Source organism: Cricetulus griseus, chromosome 2 (genome assembly GCF_003668045.3).
Source record: "Cricetulus griseus strain 17A/GY chromosome 2, alternate assembly CriGri-PICRH-1.0, whole genome shotgun sequence".
In the NCBI taxonomy this organism is placed as follows: Eukaryota; Metazoa; Chordata; class Mammalia; order Rodentia; family Cricetidae; genus Cricetulus; species Cricetulus griseus.
The window spans coordinates 442,580,631-442,600,592 of record NC_048595.1 but is presented as its reverse complement, the minus strand read 5'-3'; the positions used below and the strand labels follow the sequence as shown (position 1 = coordinate 442,600,592).

Below are 19,962 nucleotides of genomic sequence, written 5' to 3'. Positions count from 1 at the left end.
ACCTGAAATAAAATGAGAGGCTTCTAGGTTCACCTTGATGACACTGGCTTTCTAAGGGACAGAAAGGATAAGGGAGGTGGACAAGGGGGAAAGGACAGGGAGGCAAAGGGGAAGGAGGAAGGAAGGAAGCCGAAGGGCAGCAGGGCCAGGAAGCAGACTTACCACAGGGCTGGCCCGCGCCGAGCTGGCCCTGGAGGAGGCCCGTGAGCTGGAGTTGAGGTGGCTGCTGTACTCTGAGGGCTACCACGGAGCCACCACAGGTTGCAGAGATAGAAACAAAGGAACAGGGTCAGCAAAGAGGCAAGGAGAACGAAAGCCACCAAGACCACACTTCAGTTAGTGTGGAGGTTAGCCACACACACAGCAGAGAGGAAAGACAGGTTAGGGTTAGGGAGCAAACTGGGCTCGGAAAAGGAGTCCCCATTTGCCACAGGGTCAGGTAAACATCTACCAAGAGTAAAATACAACTGTATTATCCACAGGGTGCATCTGCAGGAAAACACCGAGCATCACTCAGCTTGGGTGTACATGCATCTCATCTCCTGTGTTCACCTCCTGGGAATGTGGCGGCAGTGGTGAAATCCCGAGCCACCTTCAGCTGCATTTCAGTCAGAAACTAGCTGGGGGGGGGGGGCGGATGGCATTTCTGAAGGGAAGTTTTGCTTTTCTGCCACCTTTCCAGGTAGAAACTGGAGGACCTGTCTTCTGAGTGCCCCTGTCTACCTGTCCATCCAAGCTTTCTGACTTCTGATGACGGAAGAAGACAGCCACCGGGCTGTAGCCTCTAAACCTTAGTTTGTATCCAGTCACCTGCCCTGCGACAGATGCCAGACTGAACACTCGGCTGAGAGGCTTGCAAGCGTCATCTTCACTGTAAACCGTAAGGACTCTGGATCTTCAGGGGTGCTTATGATGCCATCTTAAGTAGCATCTCTTGGTTTGTCTTCCCACCAGAGAGACAGTCCCAGTGAGCAGAGCACACATCTATTCAGTTTGCAGTGACTCTCCAGTGAGCTGATAAGGCCTGGCACGTTTAAGACACACTTGCTGAACACGTGAACAAATGACTCCAGCTCTTCGCTAGCAATGGTTGGAGGGACTGTACCTCACGTTGCTTCCTGCCTACCCAAGGCTCCTGGGTCAGAACACTTCTCAGACCAGCTGGCCTGACTTGACCCTTTGGACGAGAAGCCAGGCCTAGGCGTCATCTATGTATAGGAAGGAGTCAAGTGGCCAGCGGGCAGCTAACGTAATCACACCTCCATCTCCTTGGCCACGTGAAGGCTGTCGTCTGTGAAACAGACATTGGGACAAGCCAGCACAGATGCTCCCACCATGAAGGAGAGAATGTTTGTAGGGCCTGTCTCTGCTCTCACTTCCTGCTAGAGACAGTCCTAGCAGGAAGATGGGTGGAAACTCCTCCCACAGTGTCAAGATTGGGTCACTACACACAACTACTGGCTGTCTCAGGGTCATGAGGGGGACAGGTGCAAGTCTTGCAAAGTGAGACCATCACCGTTGAAACAACCCTGAGGGGTCTGTGCAACCACCCCCTTTCTCCTTTTCTCAGGCTCAGAAACTCATTATTACTTGTTAATGTTGCTCGGGGTTGCAGGGACTGAAGCAGATGAAACTCAACTAAGGCTAGTCTCTGACCTAAGTCTCTTATGAGTGAGAACACGAAATTAACAAGCAAAGATTTCCTGATTCCATCATCCGTGACCTTTATCACAAAGGCAAACACAGACAGCATTTCCTCCTGTGACATCAGTCACCATCCAGCAAGCACCCCTGGGTCATGCAGCACACAGGGAGGCATGATAGGAAACATGAAAAGCGCCTTACAGCTCGGGAACCACAGGCGCTTCCCCTCCGAGCCCCATAGAGGCTGCTCTCATCCAGCATGGACGACGCCTGAGACAAGAACTGACCATCAGGGCAGGAAACACACTCTTTTTAAAAGGAAACACTGAAGGTAAGGTTAGCAAGAGTGACATGTGCAGGGAGAGGTTCTGGAAAACACCATGCAGGCTCCACGTGACCCTCTTCAGCTCTTCAGAGAGCCACAGAGAACAAAGAGGTGTAGGAATCAGAAGAGAAACATTTAAGTAAGTTGCTGTCAGTCGGCATGCAATTTCAGGAGAGCACTGGAAACTGTTATTCTGAAAAACATTCCACACGAGAATTGCCAGTCAAGACTGGAAATTGGCAAGCCACTCAGACACCCTGAAGTTAGTCAAAGCATCCTCATTCGCCTTGTTTACACAATTATTCTTTCGTGGAGTGGCTTTGCAATAAAACATTACGGTAATTATCGTTTTGATGTTGGATATTTTATATCTCTTCAGAAGTTGCTACACAGAAAACAGTGTTTGATTACCTTGAAATTGTATGCAATTAATCATAGAGAAAGATGTTTACAAGATCTCAGACAGTAATGTCAAACTCTATCCCCTTTAAAGGCACCTGAATTTTCCTTATTCTTCTTCAGGGAATACTGGGGCTAAACTAGCCATGTATACATACCTAACCCCTAAGTATGCAATGTGGTGGAAAGTCACAGTTATTAATACAGCATCTTTGAAAACCTAGTTTTCTGCAGAATGTAAGAAACTACATTTAAAACTGGGAATTTCCAAAATTATATAGTCATATGGAAATTTCCAAAGTACTATTGCAACGTGGGTTAGAGTCTGTTACGGCTGTCAACGCATTCTGGAGCCATCTGTCTTTTTGACAATAGGTAAATGTTGTCATTGTTTCCTTCCTAACAACCTTAAACAACTCTTCCGAGAGATGGAACAGGGTGACAGCTGTTGTCAGCAGTCAGGGTAGAGAAAGCCCAGATCTGACTAAAGGGGACCCATGAAGACCACAAAGAGTGGGTGAGCTGTGAGAAAGTGCCGCTTCCCCAGAGGGCAGGAAATGGGGCTCAGGGCGGCAGAGCATGTGCAACAGGCAGCGGGGAGCATGCATGGCAGGGGTGGGGAGCACACGCACCCGGAAATTCCCTGCAGGCCAGGCAGCGCTGCATAGAAAGGAGGACTGCAGGAGGAAAGCAAATGGCAGATTTGAGACCTTGGGAAAACAGCAACAGACAGCAGCATTAAGGCCACCATGCCATGCGGTCCTGTTCTAAGTAACTATATGGTAACTAAGTAACTATAATACAATGCTTAGAGGAACAAGCCAAAGATAAGGTATTGTGTTTTCAGGGGACTGAGCATATGGAAATCCAAATTTTACAGGATAAATGATACAAATTTCTGACTTTAAAAATCACAAACTTCCCCAGCATCTCTGGAATGAAGTTATTGCTTTTCAGTCATTTCTTTTCAGATGATGCTGGAAGAAGACCTGGAGCAAAGCCAAAAGATGGACATAGTCACCAAGCTAGGTTCCAGGCCACCCAGGTACCTCACAGCTCAACCCCATATCTAGGGTTCAGCATTCCTGAGTTCAACCAACCAAGGATCAAAAATATCTGAAAAAAACAAACAAACAAACAAAAAAACCCCCAAAAAACAAAAGAAAGCAGTGTGCACTGAACATGGACAGACTGCCTGTGTCATTCTCTGAACACGGTGTACCAGCTATTCCACAACATTTACATATTAGGCATCATGAGTAAGCTGGAACTGACTTAACGTTCACAGGCAGATTTGCTGACATTATGTAAATGCCACATCACTTTATCTCAGGGGCTTGAGTACCTTTGGCTTCTGATTATCAAGGGGGACCTTGAACCACCTCCTCAGGTACAGAACACTACAGAGAGGATGTATCAGGGTATGACTGTTTCTGTCAGGGTCACCGTAGCAGTCAAGACACAAAAGGGGGTGGAAGGCTGCTGGCTGCTCAGGGCTGGCACTTCCAAAAGCCCAAGGGGTTGTGCACACCTAGAGTAAATACAGTAGCACGGAGCTAGCTGCAAGGGGTCGGGCTGGGATATAGAGGCAGCTCTCTGAAGTACAGGACCCAATTATAGCGATGAGTCAGGACTTACATACAGACTCATGGCATAGGGCACAGGAGAGAGCAGGGAAAGCTGCAGGGTCAAGAGACAGACCTTCCAGCTGCTGAGTCTGCCTGCAAAGGAGACAGCCAAACTCCAAATGAGCATGTGCACTGGAATTTCTAACATGGCGCCCTTGTGCTGCAACAGAGCTGGCAAGCAAGCCCAGAGCAACAAAGGCCCATTTCGGCTGGCCCTGAACTCGGCCCTGTGAAAACAGGAAAGGGGCAGAGAGTCAAAGAAATACTTGGTTCTGTCTATTTCTCCAAATGCAGGAGGCAATGTGTGCAGAGACCTTGCAGGTTGCTTCCTGGACACGTTTACAAAAGAAAAAATATTAAAAAAAAAAAAAAAAGCAACTTGGAACCCTAAATGGGGGAACAATTGCTGGAAATGGAGAAACCCAAGAGACCAATTTTCTGAACTTGAGGGATTTTTTGTTTTGTTTTGTTTTGTTTCTTTTGAGTATCCATTTCACTGAACCCTCCTTTCCCTAAAGCCTGCCTTTCCATATTAGGTCCTAAACTATATTTTTAGGAGACCGAGGAAAGTCTCAGCAAGCTAGTCAAGCCATTCCAAACAGCCCTGAGCCTGGTCCTGCTGACTGCACACTGGAAAGGTTGAAGTGCCTCTAAGTGCACTAGCAGCCAAGAGTTTTGCAGGGGAGAGCAGGGGAGAGGGGACAGACCCGGGTTCCATTCTGGGCAGACAGGGGCTTGCAAGCAAGACCACTACTGGGAAGGCCGAGGTCGGAGCACAAGAGTCCCTGCAATGAAAGAAAACAGTTAAGCCAGGTCAGGTGGGTGGGGAGGTGTGAAGTCACTCCTTCTCATGGGTGGGTTAGGGCTGGGCACACAGAGAACTGTCCTTGACTCTGTCACAGCACTAGCATGTACTTGCTGGGCAGGAGGGAAAGAGAGTTAGGGGAACAAGAGCCTATTAATTGACAGAGCCAGAATGACTCCACCAGACTGAGTTAGGACTTTAAGTTAGTAGTGTGTGCAACACACACACACACACACACACACACACACACACACATTAATTTTAACCAATAAGATCTAGTGGTTTTAGTCTTTATAATTCGAGAACTGACTTTTAAAATTTGGTGGGTAAACTCCTAACCAGAAATGTATAGGGACCTCGGCTTCTGCCTAGGTAATAGCCATTTCACTGGGCTGGTTGCAGATGGTTGGAAGCTGCCATGTGGGTCCTGAACCCAGGTCCCCTGCAAGAGCAGCCAGTGCTCTTAACCACTGAGCCCTCTCTCCAGCTCCTTCTCTCTCTTTATTCTTTAAAGTTTACATCCATTCTGATGACAATACTGGGGAAATCGGTCTCACTTCCATGCTATTTACTGTGATACTGGCACCAAATGGTGATGGCCTGAATTCTAGGAATAAGACTCAGGAGTGCCCATCCTGTGGCTTACGTGGGCCCATTCAGGTCTCCACCTAAACTGGTTCCCTAGTTCAGTGAGTGGATAAGCTTTCACTAGGACATGCCAGCCCCGGTTGGTAGGGACTCTTCAATAAATAGAAATCACGTGTCCAGGTCAACACACATGCGTGCATGTAGGTAGCTAGACTGGACTGGATTTTCATGCCAAGGCCACACCATCCCTGACAAAGTGCCACAAAGTGCACAATGCCTAGAGACTATTGTTTTCAGAAAGGAGGCAAGAAGGTCCAGGCTTTTAATTTTTTCTCCCCTTGAATCGGCTCTAACCAGAAAACAATACACACAAGCATGCCATTGGTTCACTCATGGTAGTTGGCTGAATGTGACCATTTATGTTAAGTACAGGACAGTGGTGAGTCCGAAAGAAGCAGCACATGTTCATTACTCCTCGGAATTCAGAGGAACATCTGTTCCAAGTGGGAACTTGGAAGACAGTCGGGGAGAGGGGATCCCACACACACGGATGCATGCTACAGAACCTGCAGAGTCTGTAGAGAGGTGTGAAAGATTTAAATGGGAACCAACCAACTTCTCCTCCCTGGAGGACGATAAAGCTGAGACTCTGCCATCGCCGCCGCTGCCACCATAGCTGGAATTCTGAGCACCAAAAAAGGAGTTTGTGAGTGGTGAGTGTGTCTTTACCCTGCCCATTCACAAGGCAAGCACAGGTACACCAGTGTTAGGGCCCAGGAACCCCATTCACCTGAAGAATTTGCAGCATAAATTCTTAGCAAGAGATGTCTAGATGTCACATCACAGAGCTCTGTCTCCGTGAAGCTGAGTGCTCTATTATTAGCCAGTTGCTAACTGAATCTCATGTCAAACCACCTATGACCTCACAGACTCTTTGCATATCTCCTTAGGTAATTGAAATTCTTTCTATTGCAACAATTTCAGCCTTTCTCTAGCCTAGCCAGCCCCTAGACACCGAGAGGCAGGGGGAGGCTGAGAACCAGTTTTCACCTCTTCAGTGGAGGCTGCTGGCGTTGAGTGTGCACTATAGAGCATCAGGCCAAAGAGAATGTGGGGGAGGTGACCCTGTGCAGGAGATGACATTACACACAAAGGCACTAGATCAAGTAATCAAGCGGGGAGGAGACCGACATTCCAAGCTCTTATCAGACAGGTGTCTAGTTCTTCTACTTCTGCAAAGCTCCTGTATCCCATCTACTCTTTCCTCCAGAGTTCCCCAGATGTTTAGAGTTTCTTAAGTGTGACTTAGATGATGGTTATTTTGTTCTTTAGGCATGTGACTCTCTGTAGCTACTTATTAGACCAATTTTACATCCAGTTCCAGTCCGTGAGCAGTTTTATAGTCAGGCCTTTTAGTATTTGACTTGTAGAGGCGTTTGTCCTGGATATATGTATGACACACAGCTTAATGCCACCCTGAGCCACAGATGGGTTGACAAGTTCACATCATATGTGTAGACAGAAGTGTTAACACTGGAAGCAAGTTGGAACTAAGAACTCCCAAATAACTTCAGTTACGGCAAAGCACTATGGGAAAAGCCACAGCTGGTCAATATTGGGAAACACTGCAGCTCTTATCGCTTTTGCTGGCAGTCAGACCTGCAGGCTTGTGGAGCACAGATGGCAACACCACTGAGGGACATGCACAGGGCAGTGACTGCAGGCTTCTGTCCTTGGAGTGCCAAGTTGCCCTAAAGACTCAGCAGGTGTCAGTGTGAAGAGTGACAGAAAGCTTCAATTAGGAGGAACTAGCCTGGAACTAGAGAAGCTAAGAAAGGTCATAGAAAAAGCACAGGTAATTGTAAACAGGTTTGAAAAGGCTCAAGCAACCTGTTCTGCCAGTTTGGGAAAGCCGAAACTGTTGGTTCAGTGTGTGTGTGTGTGTTTGTGTAATCTGAAGCCTAGAAATTGAAGTGACTAAATGCTATCTTAATATAATTAAAGTAGATTAAATTTTACACAAGAAACTTATTACCAGAAGGGGGGAAATGACATTAAGAACAGGAAAGTATTAGGTCATTTAACTCAGATTAATCTGTTTGGTTTGTGAGGCTTAATTAAAATGTGTCTAGTTCAACTTTCTGAGATGTCTAACAGCTACACCCATGACAGATTCCAGACCTTCCCCAGGCTCTGGCCCTCTCTCTGTCTCTCCTTGCACTGCTCTGACTTCTTCGCTGGAATTCCTGCCGCTCTCACTCTCAATGTGAGCACCGAAGACATCAGAATTCTGTTCTCTCCCCTTCCTTTTCCTCCTCAGAAAAGCACAGGCTCTCACATGAGCATCTTTAAGATAAACACTAAGGTTGCAAGCTTGTAATGTGGAGAACTGAAAACGGTGGGCTTCCATCCATGTGAGAGCCGAATCAGCCACAGACACACAAATATGAGGGCAATAAACACTGGACAAGCTAATTCTGCTTCCTGGGTATTTTTAGGACTGCTTATCAGCTTTTACCGTAATATCTAGAATTTGAATCATGCTAAGAATGCTTGAATGCTAACGTTCTGAGAATGTTAGATTGCGATATGGAAAAAAAAAAAAAAGAGCCAGGGTGAAACAAAAAGAGAAAAGTAGCTAAATTTAGCAATATATTTTAGACACATTGAAGCAGCATCCCTGAGAGCACGTGCCATGCATGGTTGCTGTACTAACCCTGCCAGATCTTCTACTTAGGGACTGGGATCCGCAATAGTCTCCATCATAACCGTTAGTCTGTTTCAACAGAGAGAGAAGAGGTCACATCAGTGTAAAGAATAGCACAGGTACAAACCAGAGAGCAACAATGACCCACGAATGCATTGAGCCTTCTCTGCAGAGGGGATGAACAGGGAAGCAGAAAGTCTGGACACCCCAAACTGCCAGCATGCCTCTTACCCACTGCAACTCAGAAAAAGCCATGGCCTGATGTAGTTGCTTTTCTGGAGAGTTTTCTTTTCTTCTTCTTTTTTTTTTTTTTTTTTTTTTTGGCTTTTCGAGACAGGCTTTCTCTGTGTAGCTATGGAGCCTATCCTGGCAGTCTCTCTGGAGATCAGGCTGGCCTGGAACTCACAGGGATCTGCCTGCTTCTGCCTCCCGAGTGCTGGGATTAAAGGCCTGCGCCACCAACGCCCGGCTCTGGACAGTTTTCTTACACATACTTGTGTGTGTGTGTGTGTGTGTGTGTGTGTGTGTGTGTGTGTGTGTGTGTGTCCCCAGTTTTAGGTTAGTTCTGTGTGGAAACTCTAGATTTCAAGAAGGCTGAATGCCAGACCAAAGGGAAGTGACCTGCCCGGGTCAGTTAGATTCCAGGTAAGGACCGGAAAGGTAACCCTACTGTAACCCTAAGATTCGGAAGAGTGTCCATGTAACTTACAACTAAAGGCAGAAGTCTCCCGAGGAAGGACTACTAAACCTTCGGGAGTCACCTTCCAGTCACCCACTCTTCCTATTTTGTTTTTCTAGATGAGATGGGAAAATGTACTTAATGATGTTGTCATTTGTCCTTTAGGAAGAAACCAAACCAAAGCAGCCAAAAGGCTGGACACAGTATAGGTCTGCCTGGCTCCCTCGTTCCCCCTGAGCCACAGCAGGGCCATCTAAATGCCCTGCTGCATCTGCAGGGAATGGGCCTGTTTTATTGTATAGAGGAACAGTGTACCAGGCAATGGCTGCCCCTTCAAGGTAAGGGCCATCAGAGACCAAAGCAGCTTCAAAGAGGGGGAAAGGAAGAGTGGCCTCACGTCTGGTAAAGATGCAAATGGATTTATCTGTCTCAAGCCTGAGAGTATCAAACTGCAGATGCAGGGTCTGCCCTGGGCCCTTAGGCAAGTTACTCAATCCACCTGTGCTCCCACAGCTGTGGCACCAGGCACAAAAATGAATAAATGACAGGGCCGTGGTGAGGGGAACATGGGTATCAGTGGGTCTCCTGGATGCCCACGGTAGCCTCTGGAGGCACCTGATGGTCACATAATCTGGTAGGAGGGCGTGGCTTGTGGAAGGGCGTGGCATTGGGGGAATCCTCACTCCAGGGTAGCAGGGGTATGCTTAGCCCGTACTAGATAGTCATGACATGGGTGTAGGATAAGCAACTGACAGGCAGACTTTAACTCCAGTCATAGAACCTTCATTATAAACTATATGCCCACTTTTTCCATAACTCAAAAAAAAAAAAAAAATCAAACATTTGTAGTTTCTAAGTAAAACGGGAGCATGTAAAAAGCCTTCCACATGAAATCTGAAAACCACAAGAAGCCATAAACTATTTCTGAAATGTGTTTAACGTTAAAATAATTTGGAGACTGGCAGAATGTGCCGCTGCCATGCAGCTGCACGGGTACTCCCCACATGGCTGTGTGGTGCCAGCTGTCAGCGTTTCTAATGGGCACTGTTTGCTGTCTGTTCCTCTATGTAAGGCAGAGGGCACATTCAGAGGTCATTAAAATGGGAAACGAAACTAGATAGGTTAGTTGAACCTTGTGAGTGACACATTTGATGCATTCAAATTCATTTTAAAAAGAAAAGACATAGGTCAGGCAGTGGTGGCGCACACCTTTAATCCCAGCCCTCGGGAGACAGAGGCAGGAGGATCTCTGTGAGTTTGAGGTCAGACTGGTCTAAAGAGAGCACATTCCAGGACAGCCAGGGATACACAAAGAAACCCTGTCTCAAAAAAAAAAAAAAAAAAAAAAAAAAGAAAAGAAAAAGAAAAAGAAAAGAAAGAAACAAGAAAAGACACTCTGAAGAGAAATCCCAAAATGCTCCCCCCACTGCTAAAATTCACATGCAGCCCAAGGACCAGCCCTTGAAATCGACATCAAGTTAAAGGATGATGTCTAGACAGTTCAAATGCATTTGATTTCTTAGAGGTCTGAAGAATTGCTAGCTTCACGGTATGACTGTGGCTGTGCGCTGTGGATAGAGAACAGGCACTGTTGGGGCACTCCCTGAATCTTAGGCCTCGTCCCGTGCTTCTTCCTACCTGGCTTGCCTCACCAGGCTAGGGCTGTTGCAGTGACTCAGTGTGTGAGATGGGGTAAGAGTTCCCACGCCTAGATCTGTGGGGACCCTGAGGGATCAAACATGCTCAGCAGACCCATGGCAATATTTATTAATGATTGCCACTCAACATAAAAGTAAATTTTCCAAACAATTTTGAAATGGAGAATGCATGAAGCCCAGGGGCTCCGAGATAAAATCACACCTTCACAGTCCCGGAGAAGAGGCTATAGGTTTGCAAAACTCACTGAAGAATTCTTTTGGGTGTAAATTGCACACATCTCCAGAGGACAGAAGGCATTAGGACTCTCAGAGAGAAGACTCATTTCCAGGGCTTTATTTTTGTTGCCGGAACTGGAGTCTTTCTTTTTCAAAGGTTATTTTCCCAGCAAAAGAGCCAGCTGGTACTCTTAATTTGAATGGTTACAGATTAGGAAAGAATGGGGTTTATTAAGTAAAATGATTTCTTCACACTTAGTCATTTAGGAGGACACAGAGAGGCCCCTGGAATTCTTGGTCTGGTGGGTTCTTTGAGGAACCCATGGTGGGTGACCAACAGCTGACATTTAGCACCCACTAGTGAGTGGGAGTCAGGGACTGCAGTCCAGGCTTTAGGGTCCTGTCCACAGGCCAGGAGGCAGTGGGAGGATGATGGCTCGATCAAGAGGAAGCCGTGCCCTCCTGATCTCATAGTGTCCTGGGTGAAGACTGGCAGCTGGATTTTGGAAAAGTACCCAGAAGTTAGTAGGAACAGCATGGCTCTCATCTGTCACTGCACACGGTTAGAGTCACACAGCAAAATTATCTGACCACCTCACCCAGGCGTAGGGACTCCCATACTCCGGCTCAGGCTGGGCCTGTTAGTGTGAGGATGAAAGAGGAAAACAAAAATCGGGGTACCAGAGGTAAGACAGAGCTAAGCGATTGTAGAAGCAAAACCAGGCAACCTTTAAAATCTTAACAGGAACACATTTCCCATGACTTCTAACATCTTACTGAAAAGAAATACATATATCAGAATGATAGCCATCATAAAATCTAAGAACATTAAATTGCTTCTACGCAACAGTTGTTTGGTTCATGAAACACAAAACCATCTGAATCAGACTTCCCTCTTGACATAGATATGATCTAACTAAATTAGGGAAAGGTCTAGAGATGTAGCATTGCCAGATTTTAAATAGAGATAATTAAAACCTTATGATAACCCCCAATCTTGATTTCCCCAGGGGACCATGCATGCTGACCCCAGGATGGTAACTACCCCTCCTGGCCATTAGGGCTTATCATCATTGCCATCACAATAGAGAAGAAGGCGTGTTCGGGGAGTTGAGAAAGAAACCATCTTAGGAATTTGCCAAGTAAAGGCTTCACAATATTCAAATATATTAAGTGGCATAATCTGGCCTCCATGGACAGAGTGGCATGTGATTCCACACAGCAGGGTTGCTAGAAGCCCTTCTCGGCTGTACCAACCAGCAGTGTTCCTAAATGCTCTAGGCTTGTTCCACACCAAGAACAGCGGGTCTGAATGTTATTTCCAGGACCCCAGCTTTCAAATCTGGACTTCTTTTCCTCTTTCTTTCTTTCTTTCTTTCTTTCTTTCTTTCTTTCTTTCTTTCTTTCTTTCTTTCCTTCCTTCCTTCCTTTTTTAAGTCTACTTCTTTGAAAAAAACAAAAACCAACTAGTTTTGGGGGTAGTGGCATGTAAGTGTAAGTGAAACTCAGAGGACAACTTTCAGAAGTCAGCTTTCAGCTTTCTACCATGTCACAAATCACTTTCCACCATGTGGGTCCCAGGGATTAAACTCAGGTTGTCAGGCCTGGTGGCACTGGCCTTAGTCCTCTAAGTTTCTTAAGTACGCTGTGGGAGAGTTAGGTAGCACATGGAGGCTGACAGTGAAATTCATTGACTTCCTCTCATTCTCCTCTTCAGCTTGCTAACCGTGGACCTCCTGTGGGAAGCTTTAGGCCTTAGAACAGATACACTGGTATCTGATGGAGACGTTCAGAATGGGGACTCAATTTATGAGGTTAATGTGGAAGGTGAATGAACACCACAACATTTGCGAATGTTGAAACTACGGTAAACTCTTTGGGGCCAGGACAACCCCCAACCCCACCCCCAAGAATCTTAGGATGGTCAAATTCCTCCCTGGAGAAACCTGGGGACCACAGGTCTGAAGATGACACACAGTCCCAGAGATTTGGGTTCTTCTTCCATCTCCAGCCTGTTCTATCTTCAGTCCCTGTTTATCTGCTTACTTCTTGCCGTTTCTGGAAAAGCTCTCTTGCAAAGTTACCATCAGCCAGGGGACTACATCCAAGGGCCAGCTCTCTGTTCTGCTCTTCCCAGTCCCTCCCCTGATCCCTAACTGTTCTTTCTCTCCTTGGTTTCAAAGGCTAGACCTTTGACCCCTCCCCCGACTGCAATGCCTGGGCCTGGCCACAGATGTTGCAAGCTGAGCTTGCATTCTGCTTACACGAATCTTGCTTCCCCTAAAGCAGGTCGTGTCTGAGGGGCCTGTGAGGAAGTCACAGCTGCATTATGAAAGAACTCAGCAGAAACTTCCCAGCAGCCAGGTGTCACTCCATTCACTTCACATGTCACTGTCCAGCAAAACCACACAGGGCCTGCTCTTAGAGTTAGGAGGACAGGGATGGTGGCTTTAATGTTATATGCCAAGTTAAGCACACACCCGGTGCATGTTTAGTCAGGGGTAATATTGTGTGACCTAACTGCCACGGTAATGATAAACCAACCCTTAGCTCTATAAAGTCCCTTAGCAAACTAGAGTAGCTGCTTGGAGACCTAGTTATTACAGTAGTGAGATCCCATGTCAACCCTGCCGCCAGTCCAATGGACACGCTCACTAAGCTAAAACCATCTGCTTCGTTTCCCAGAGCACACACTTTGGTCTAATGCAGCTACACAGGCTGTGCTTGTTTATTAGCCATGAGGTTGCCAGTGAAGAGCTTGTAGTTCGTGTGAGGCTCTAGATCTGATCCTAGCACTGCGAAGAAGAGCCTTCACTGGGGCTGGTAGAAAGGTCTGGGACGGTGAAGGTCAACCATCACCTTCTCTCCAGGGAGCCCCCTGCAGTTGCAGAAACATCATAAGTAACATACTTTTGGGTGTGTTTTCCCACACATGTATGTGCACGTGGAAGCTTGCAGACAACCTTGGGTGTCACTTCCCAGGAATGTCCTCTAGCATTGTTTGAGACGTAGTCTCTCACTGGCCTTGAACTTACTAAGTAAGGCTAAGCTAGGTCAGCTTCACTAATTGTCCCCTGAACTGGGATTACAAGTGCACATCACTACACTTTGCTTTCTTCACATGACTTCTGCGGGGGTGAAACTCAGGTCCTCACTGACCACCTGAACTATTTCCCCAGTCCAACTTAAGGCTGGTTTAACCAAGACTAGCTTTACTGGAGTGTGTGTGTGTGTGGGGGAAATGGGCACGCAGTGTGCCTTCATGTTCCAGTCCATCACGACAACTCCAAGACAATCATTAACCTAGTTTCATGTTGTGGAAAAACTATTGGAAGAAATGATGCCTTCCACTCTTTGGGAAAGGACAAGTAACACCCCATTGTCTCCCCAGCCCAGCCCACCTGGTCCTTGGTTAACTTATATACAAGCATTTCATCAGTTAGCTGGGGACCATTGGAGGAGAGGGATGAAGATCTAAGGACCGAAAGCAGGGACAGCAAATCAAAGGCTCTCCCCCAAACGTGGTGTACCATGCAGAAACAATCACAACGCTACTGACCCTTAGGCTGCCTCGACTACCCACGGACAAGCGCTCGTCTTCATCAGAAGCCTAGTAGAAGACAGGATGAAAACACAACCATGAACTGGACTGGGAAGAACCTGCTCACCCGACTCCAAAGCAGTGGGTGGACCAGACACCCCGAGAGCTCAGAGGATGTGAGCCCAGGACCTCAGTATGCCTCAGTTTGCCTAAGACTGTTTATGGAAACAGGGTATGTCACAGGCAACTTTAAGGAGGGCTATTAATAAGCCTCAGTGATTATAAAAATTATTTATGGGGATTTACAGCAACAATAAAAAATTACTAAGTTTTGTGAGTAAAATATTAATAATAATAATATTTAAAGATTTCCAAACAGAGCCGGAGATACAGTTTAGTAGTGATAGAATGCCTAAACTTGAATAAGGCTCTGGGTTCAATATCCAGTTTTTTAAAAACCCCAAACACAATTTCTTTACACAATTTAGTCTCAAATGCTGAGTGATAGTCTTTGTTCAGGTGACGATAGCAGCTGTATATCAACAATAGGAACTATTGTATCTATTTCAGCCACTAGAGGAACAATTAAGGCTCCTTCAACATGTCCCATGCAGTGAAGGAGCGTGGTACTGACCGATGTGTTTCTCCGGAATCTACGAGAGTAGCGCTCGCTGTCTTCCTACCGAACGAAGCAAAGTCATTGGCAGAGAGAGAGAGAGAGGTTAGAGAAAGCAAGACAGAGTTTAGACACCCCAGAAGGTCTCCAGAATTTCTGATCTACATGGCTGAACCGATTTTGTTTAAAGGGTCTAAGGAAGGGATGTGGGAAACAGCTCCTCGGGGGAGGTCCTTAAGAACACATATAACTGGCATAGTTGGTGGCTTTAAAAGCAGTGAGCAGGCACTGGGGCAGAAGAAGCCTTGCTTTTTTTGTAATCCTGTAATCAGGTTCTAAATCAACTGTCTTCCCCTCCAGACTGACTCTCCTTCGGGAAGTGATTTCCCCAGAGAACCCCAAATGTGGATGCCACCCAGCTCGCTCTATGGACTCCAGGACAAACAGGTCTCTGCATGCTTGTCTCTGAGGTAGAGTTGCTGGCAATCGATGAGCAGCTTTGCTTTCTTTCCAAGTAGCCATCTTTTAACTGTCCTTAAGTTGTGATAAGACACACACCTCAGGGGATGTACAGTACTGTGACAGCTGACATAGGCTGAACTATGGTGAGTTTTTCAATAGATATTAATATCACACATAGCATCTAAGATGGTAGAGATGGCCTCAAATCTCCCTCAGGCTGTTTAATGGTAAGAAGCCTGGGCGGGGACATTTCCAGGTCTCTAATGCCAAAAGCATGTGTCAAAGTCCAGGACAGCAGTCAGGATTTGAAGAGGCGGGTGGCTGTGCCACATGGACACCTCTCCTGAGAGGCCTGAGGGCAGGTAGGCTCCCTGGGGCTGCGCTGGCCTTTGGCATCCCTGGGAAGGCAGACAGGTTCTTAAAGAAACAGGTAGAAAGGGAGGAAGGCATTTTCTCCAGAGCAGGGGCTTTCAAGGGCACAGAGGACCCGAGGAGCCAATAGTGAGGGTGCTGTGAGTGTGTGAGTGAGTGGAGAGCCTGAGTTCCGGGGTGGAGGTGATAGGGCCCCTGGCTGCCCATGAAGCAAGCTAGTGCAAAGAGTCACACAAACAGTCTAGAGCCTCTTCTGGTTCTAACCAGAACAGTGAGGGGTTCTGATGGTAACATGAGGTTCTCTGGAAAGTTCTTGCACAAGGGCACATGCCTAGCCTGAGTCCCTGGGGATCTTCTGATGCAGAGAACTGGGGAAACAGTGGCAATGAGCCTCACACAACATCAGCCTGCAGACATCAGCAGTCCCTTTCTGCAGAGGGACTGGTCATATGGTCACACGCCTGCCCAGGCCGTTTCTAACACCACACCAGATGCAGAGATGCCCCAGAGAAGACCTCTGAGTATCAAATTACAGTGCAAGCGGAATCTACTGGCATAATTAAACTGCAGTCAGGATTAAATTATAAACCATTTAAGTCTTAAAATTATGTTCAAGGCCTACCATCCACTGCTCGATGTCGCCCCATTTTGTATCCAGCCCATAATATTTCTATAGACAGAAGGGAAAGAAAATTAGGCAAGAAGTAAACAGTAAAGACATAAGAAACTGTTCCCCATACCCTCCCGCCTGCAATCACTTTTGGAGGCAGCATGCCAGGCCCAGTGGCCACGGAACTGGGGTCTGCAGAGAAGCCATTTGCTGAGCGTTGATGCAGTAGCTTGAGATGAGGTCTCATTCCTTGGAGCCCCCCAGTCAAGAGCAACACACTCATAAGGCAGGGTGGCCTCCCAAGACATCAGGAAAGCAATGCTTGTGCAGAAGCACTGCAGGCCCCTCTGCAAAGCCGTTCACAGCTTTGGGGCACACTTGCTGAAGGAACAAAGCTGAGAGAGAGCCATTCCATGCTGCTGTCCCAGGAAGGGGCCCCAGAGGAGGGAGGGAGGGAGAAGCGCAGTGCTGAGCCGGCTTCCAGCTGCATGTGGCTGCTCCGACACCTGTGCCAGATGCAGGTCGGAGAAGCCACATCTGCTGGCAGATGCCTGAGACCTATAGAGCTGGCCTTTGGGTGGGAAGAGACTGGTACCAGCTCCAGGTGATACCCACCTACTCTAAGCCATGGTGGTCCAAGTTAGACTGAACAAAGTAGGTCAAATGCCTGCTTCTATCACTGCAGTGTCCCCAGGGTGGATGAGAACCTGGGCTTAACGACCAGCTTGGCATTGTTCCTTATTTTCCCCTCAGTTTCCAGTAAGAAAATCAAGGAACAGAAAACCAAACCTCTAGCAAGTCACATTTTACACACTTCATACTTACAATGAGAAATATAAAACTGGGTGCCAGAAATGCAAGGGCACTTTAAAATGGTTTTGTAATCACTCAAACATGCTGTGGTTATTAGGGATTGGTTTAGTTTCACCTCGAAGGAGGGCTGGATTTCAGATACACGGCCCTGTCCCTTCCACGACAGATGTTGGTAAGTAGAAAACCAAGAGAGGAGAAATTAGGAGGGCAAGTCTCACACAGCCTTGAAAAGCCAAGGGTGCCAAAAGCCAGTGCAAAACACCACACAAGCAGTCAAGCCATAGCTGTGTAGAGTATCGTTTCTCAACCTGTGGGTCGCAGATCAGATCTCCTACACATCAGATATTTATATTAGGACTCAGAACAGTAGCAAAATGACAGTTATAAAGTAGTAACAGAACAATGTTGTGGGTGGGGATCACTGCAGCATGAGGAACTGTATGAAAGGGTGGAAGCATTAGGAAGGTTGAGAACCACTGAGGCAGGAGGCTCTGCAGGGTGCCAACCCATTAGAGGGTTGTGGTTGTGGAGATCAGAAGCCAAGATGATCTTTGCTGTCTACAGTTCTCACGGAAGCCACTAACATCCTGGTCCATTTGGCCCCACATCCTTTGACAGCTAAAGTCTTTGGAATGTATTAACTTAGTAGAACTAGCTTCCGCCAAACCAAAACCTGAGATTGCTATCGGCTAGCACCTAAAACGCACTGTGAGATTCCCTTCTCTGCTCTAGCCTGCCTACACAATGTCCCCACCAATGTATATGGGAAATGCCTTGATTTATGACTTACTTTTGTTTTGTATCTATAAAAAGTTAAAGTACTAGGGGCAACCTGAATCCCTGGCCATGGTCATTGATTTCTGGCTCAGAATAAGTTCTCTCTTACTCTGCTTGGAGTGAGAGCTGTTGGTTTGTTTGTTTGCTTGTTTGCTTTTTCTGCATCAATGCTGATTTCCTTAGAATACACATTCATTAAAGAAACAAAAAGCAAACACTTGTCAGTGTCCAAGTCACATTTTAACTTCCAGTGCATGCCTTGTGTTAAGACCTCTTCTGCACTCAGCTAATGCTAGCTCCACCCTTACCTATGACATCCAGATCCTAATTCGTGTGTGACATATGGCGCCTTTGTTTCTGTTTGACTTTTAGTTAGCAAGACAGGAGGGAGCTACACTGAGGCACAAGGTGCTTGACTTTGAGAAACAGCCTCAAGCACAAGGAAATTAATTGACCCGATGGCCACAGGACCAGGAGAGAACACACCCTGTCTCCTGCCCTCATCAGAAATTTGATTGTTGAGAAAAGTCTTCCCTTCCCTTCCCTTGGACACTTTTATACAAACTATGGTGGGTTTCTGGAGCTCCTCCAGTTGTGCCCTGCACCTGAGTTCACATCTGACAGTTTTCACAACACATCTCAGGCCTGTCAACAAATCCACCATGAGTTGAACAGGAAAGGGTAGGATGTGAGGGGAAATGACAGGTCCTTTCCTGAGTTTGCAGCAGCAGTGTCCTGCGGCCTCATGTCATCAGGGCTTCCCAGCCTAACCGGAACCTGTCAGAGTCCTCCAGAGATTCTAGAGGACAAGGGACTGGCTTCAGTATCCATTCCATATCGGATGCTAGGACCACGAACAGTGTGGCTATAGATTTGGCTGGTATCCATTGGACCTTTTAGCCTCTTCAGGAGAGGAGATTTTCCAGTGGAGGCAGGATGGGCTGGGCCAAGGGTCATTAAACTTGATTTCAGGATTGCCTGTAGCAGGCTCTACCAGTGTAAGAGCCCTGTGTGCTCTGAGAGTTTGTGTTCTTACTCTGTCTTGCCGCTTTAAAAGGAAGACACAGCTATTCTAGGTAGAAACTAAACAGGTTGAGGAAAGAACACAAGTCTCTCCCACCACCACACCCCAGGAAAGGCTCACACATGGGAAAGGCTCATCAAGCCCCACAACCTCTCTCAGGGGTCAGTGGCACCCCACTCCGTCACGGCTGAGCCGCTAGTCCCTGAAGAGCAAGCTCTCAGTATTTCTACTCATTGTCCTCGCTTCTAACCACAGTGGCTGTCATGTCAGAGAGGCACATTAGCCTATAACACTAATCCCGTGTTGAGCTGGGAAGACAGCTGGGCTTTGTCCCTATATCTGTTTTTTTTAATGAAAACTTTAATTCCACCCTCAATAATCTTAAACTCTCTTCTTATGTCTAGATTTTTATTCTTTTCTGCCCTGAAACTTGTAACTTGTGGTCCTCTGTCACAGCCTCTGAGGTGCTGGGGCTACCACACCTAGCCTAATAACCAGTTCCTCTATCTCCCTATCTATCTCCTTCTCGCCCTCATTTTTTTGAGACAGGGTCTCACCATGTGTGTAGACCAGATTGGTCTCCAACCAACCACATAATCCCAGCATAACCTTAAACTTTCAGCTATCCCCCTGCCTCTGCCTCCTGAGTGCTAGGATTTAGAAATGGGCTACGACACTTAACCCAACGACATCTTTTTTTTTTTTTTTTTTCCGAGACAGGTTTTCTCTGTGGCTTTGGAGCCTATCCTGGCTCTCGCTCTGGAGACCAGGCTGGCCTTGAACTCACAGAGATCCACCTGCCTCTGCCTCCCGAGTGCTGGGATTAAAGGCGTGCGCCACCAACGCCCGGCTCCAACGACATCTTAATGTGTGGCAATTTAGACCAGTATTTTTAAGGTTTTCTAATAAAGTCATCTGGAAAGAAAAATAAAAACTTTGTCCTTTAATATGCAATTTTAAAAGCTTCCTCCAATTATAAAACGCGGCTTGAGTTAGAATTTTTCTTTTCTGTATCAGAGACAACTTTCCAATTCCTTGAGGCAAAAGGATCAAGGGATGTGTTCAATGCATGGCTTCTGTCTCAAGCAGAAGAGGCTT

The 19,962-nt window shown here is 46.8% G+C and overlaps 1 protein-coding gene across 18 annotated transcripts in view; it reads right to left on the bottom strand.

Annotated features, from left to right (window-relative positions):
* Lrrfip1 (LRR binding FLII interacting protein 1) overlaps positions 1–19,962 on the bottom strand; it is a 128,473-nt gene that overhangs the window by 34,902 nt on the left and 73,609 nt on the right. For 7 of the 18 annotated variants that reach the window (XM_035441131.1, XM_035441121.1, XM_035441127.1 and 4 more), the window contains exon 3: positions 8,106–8,165. The exons of 10 other annotated variants lie outside the window; for them this stretch is intronic. In XM_035441131.1, the coding sequence (XP_035297022.1) occupies positions 8,106–8,165 (60 nt within the window). Of the gene's footprint in view, positions 1–8,105; positions 8,166–14,208; positions 14,260–14,824; positions 14,870–16,262; positions 16,311–19,962 lie in introns of all 18 variants that reach the window. One more of the 18 variants, XM_035441132.1, reaches the window with a different exon arrangement.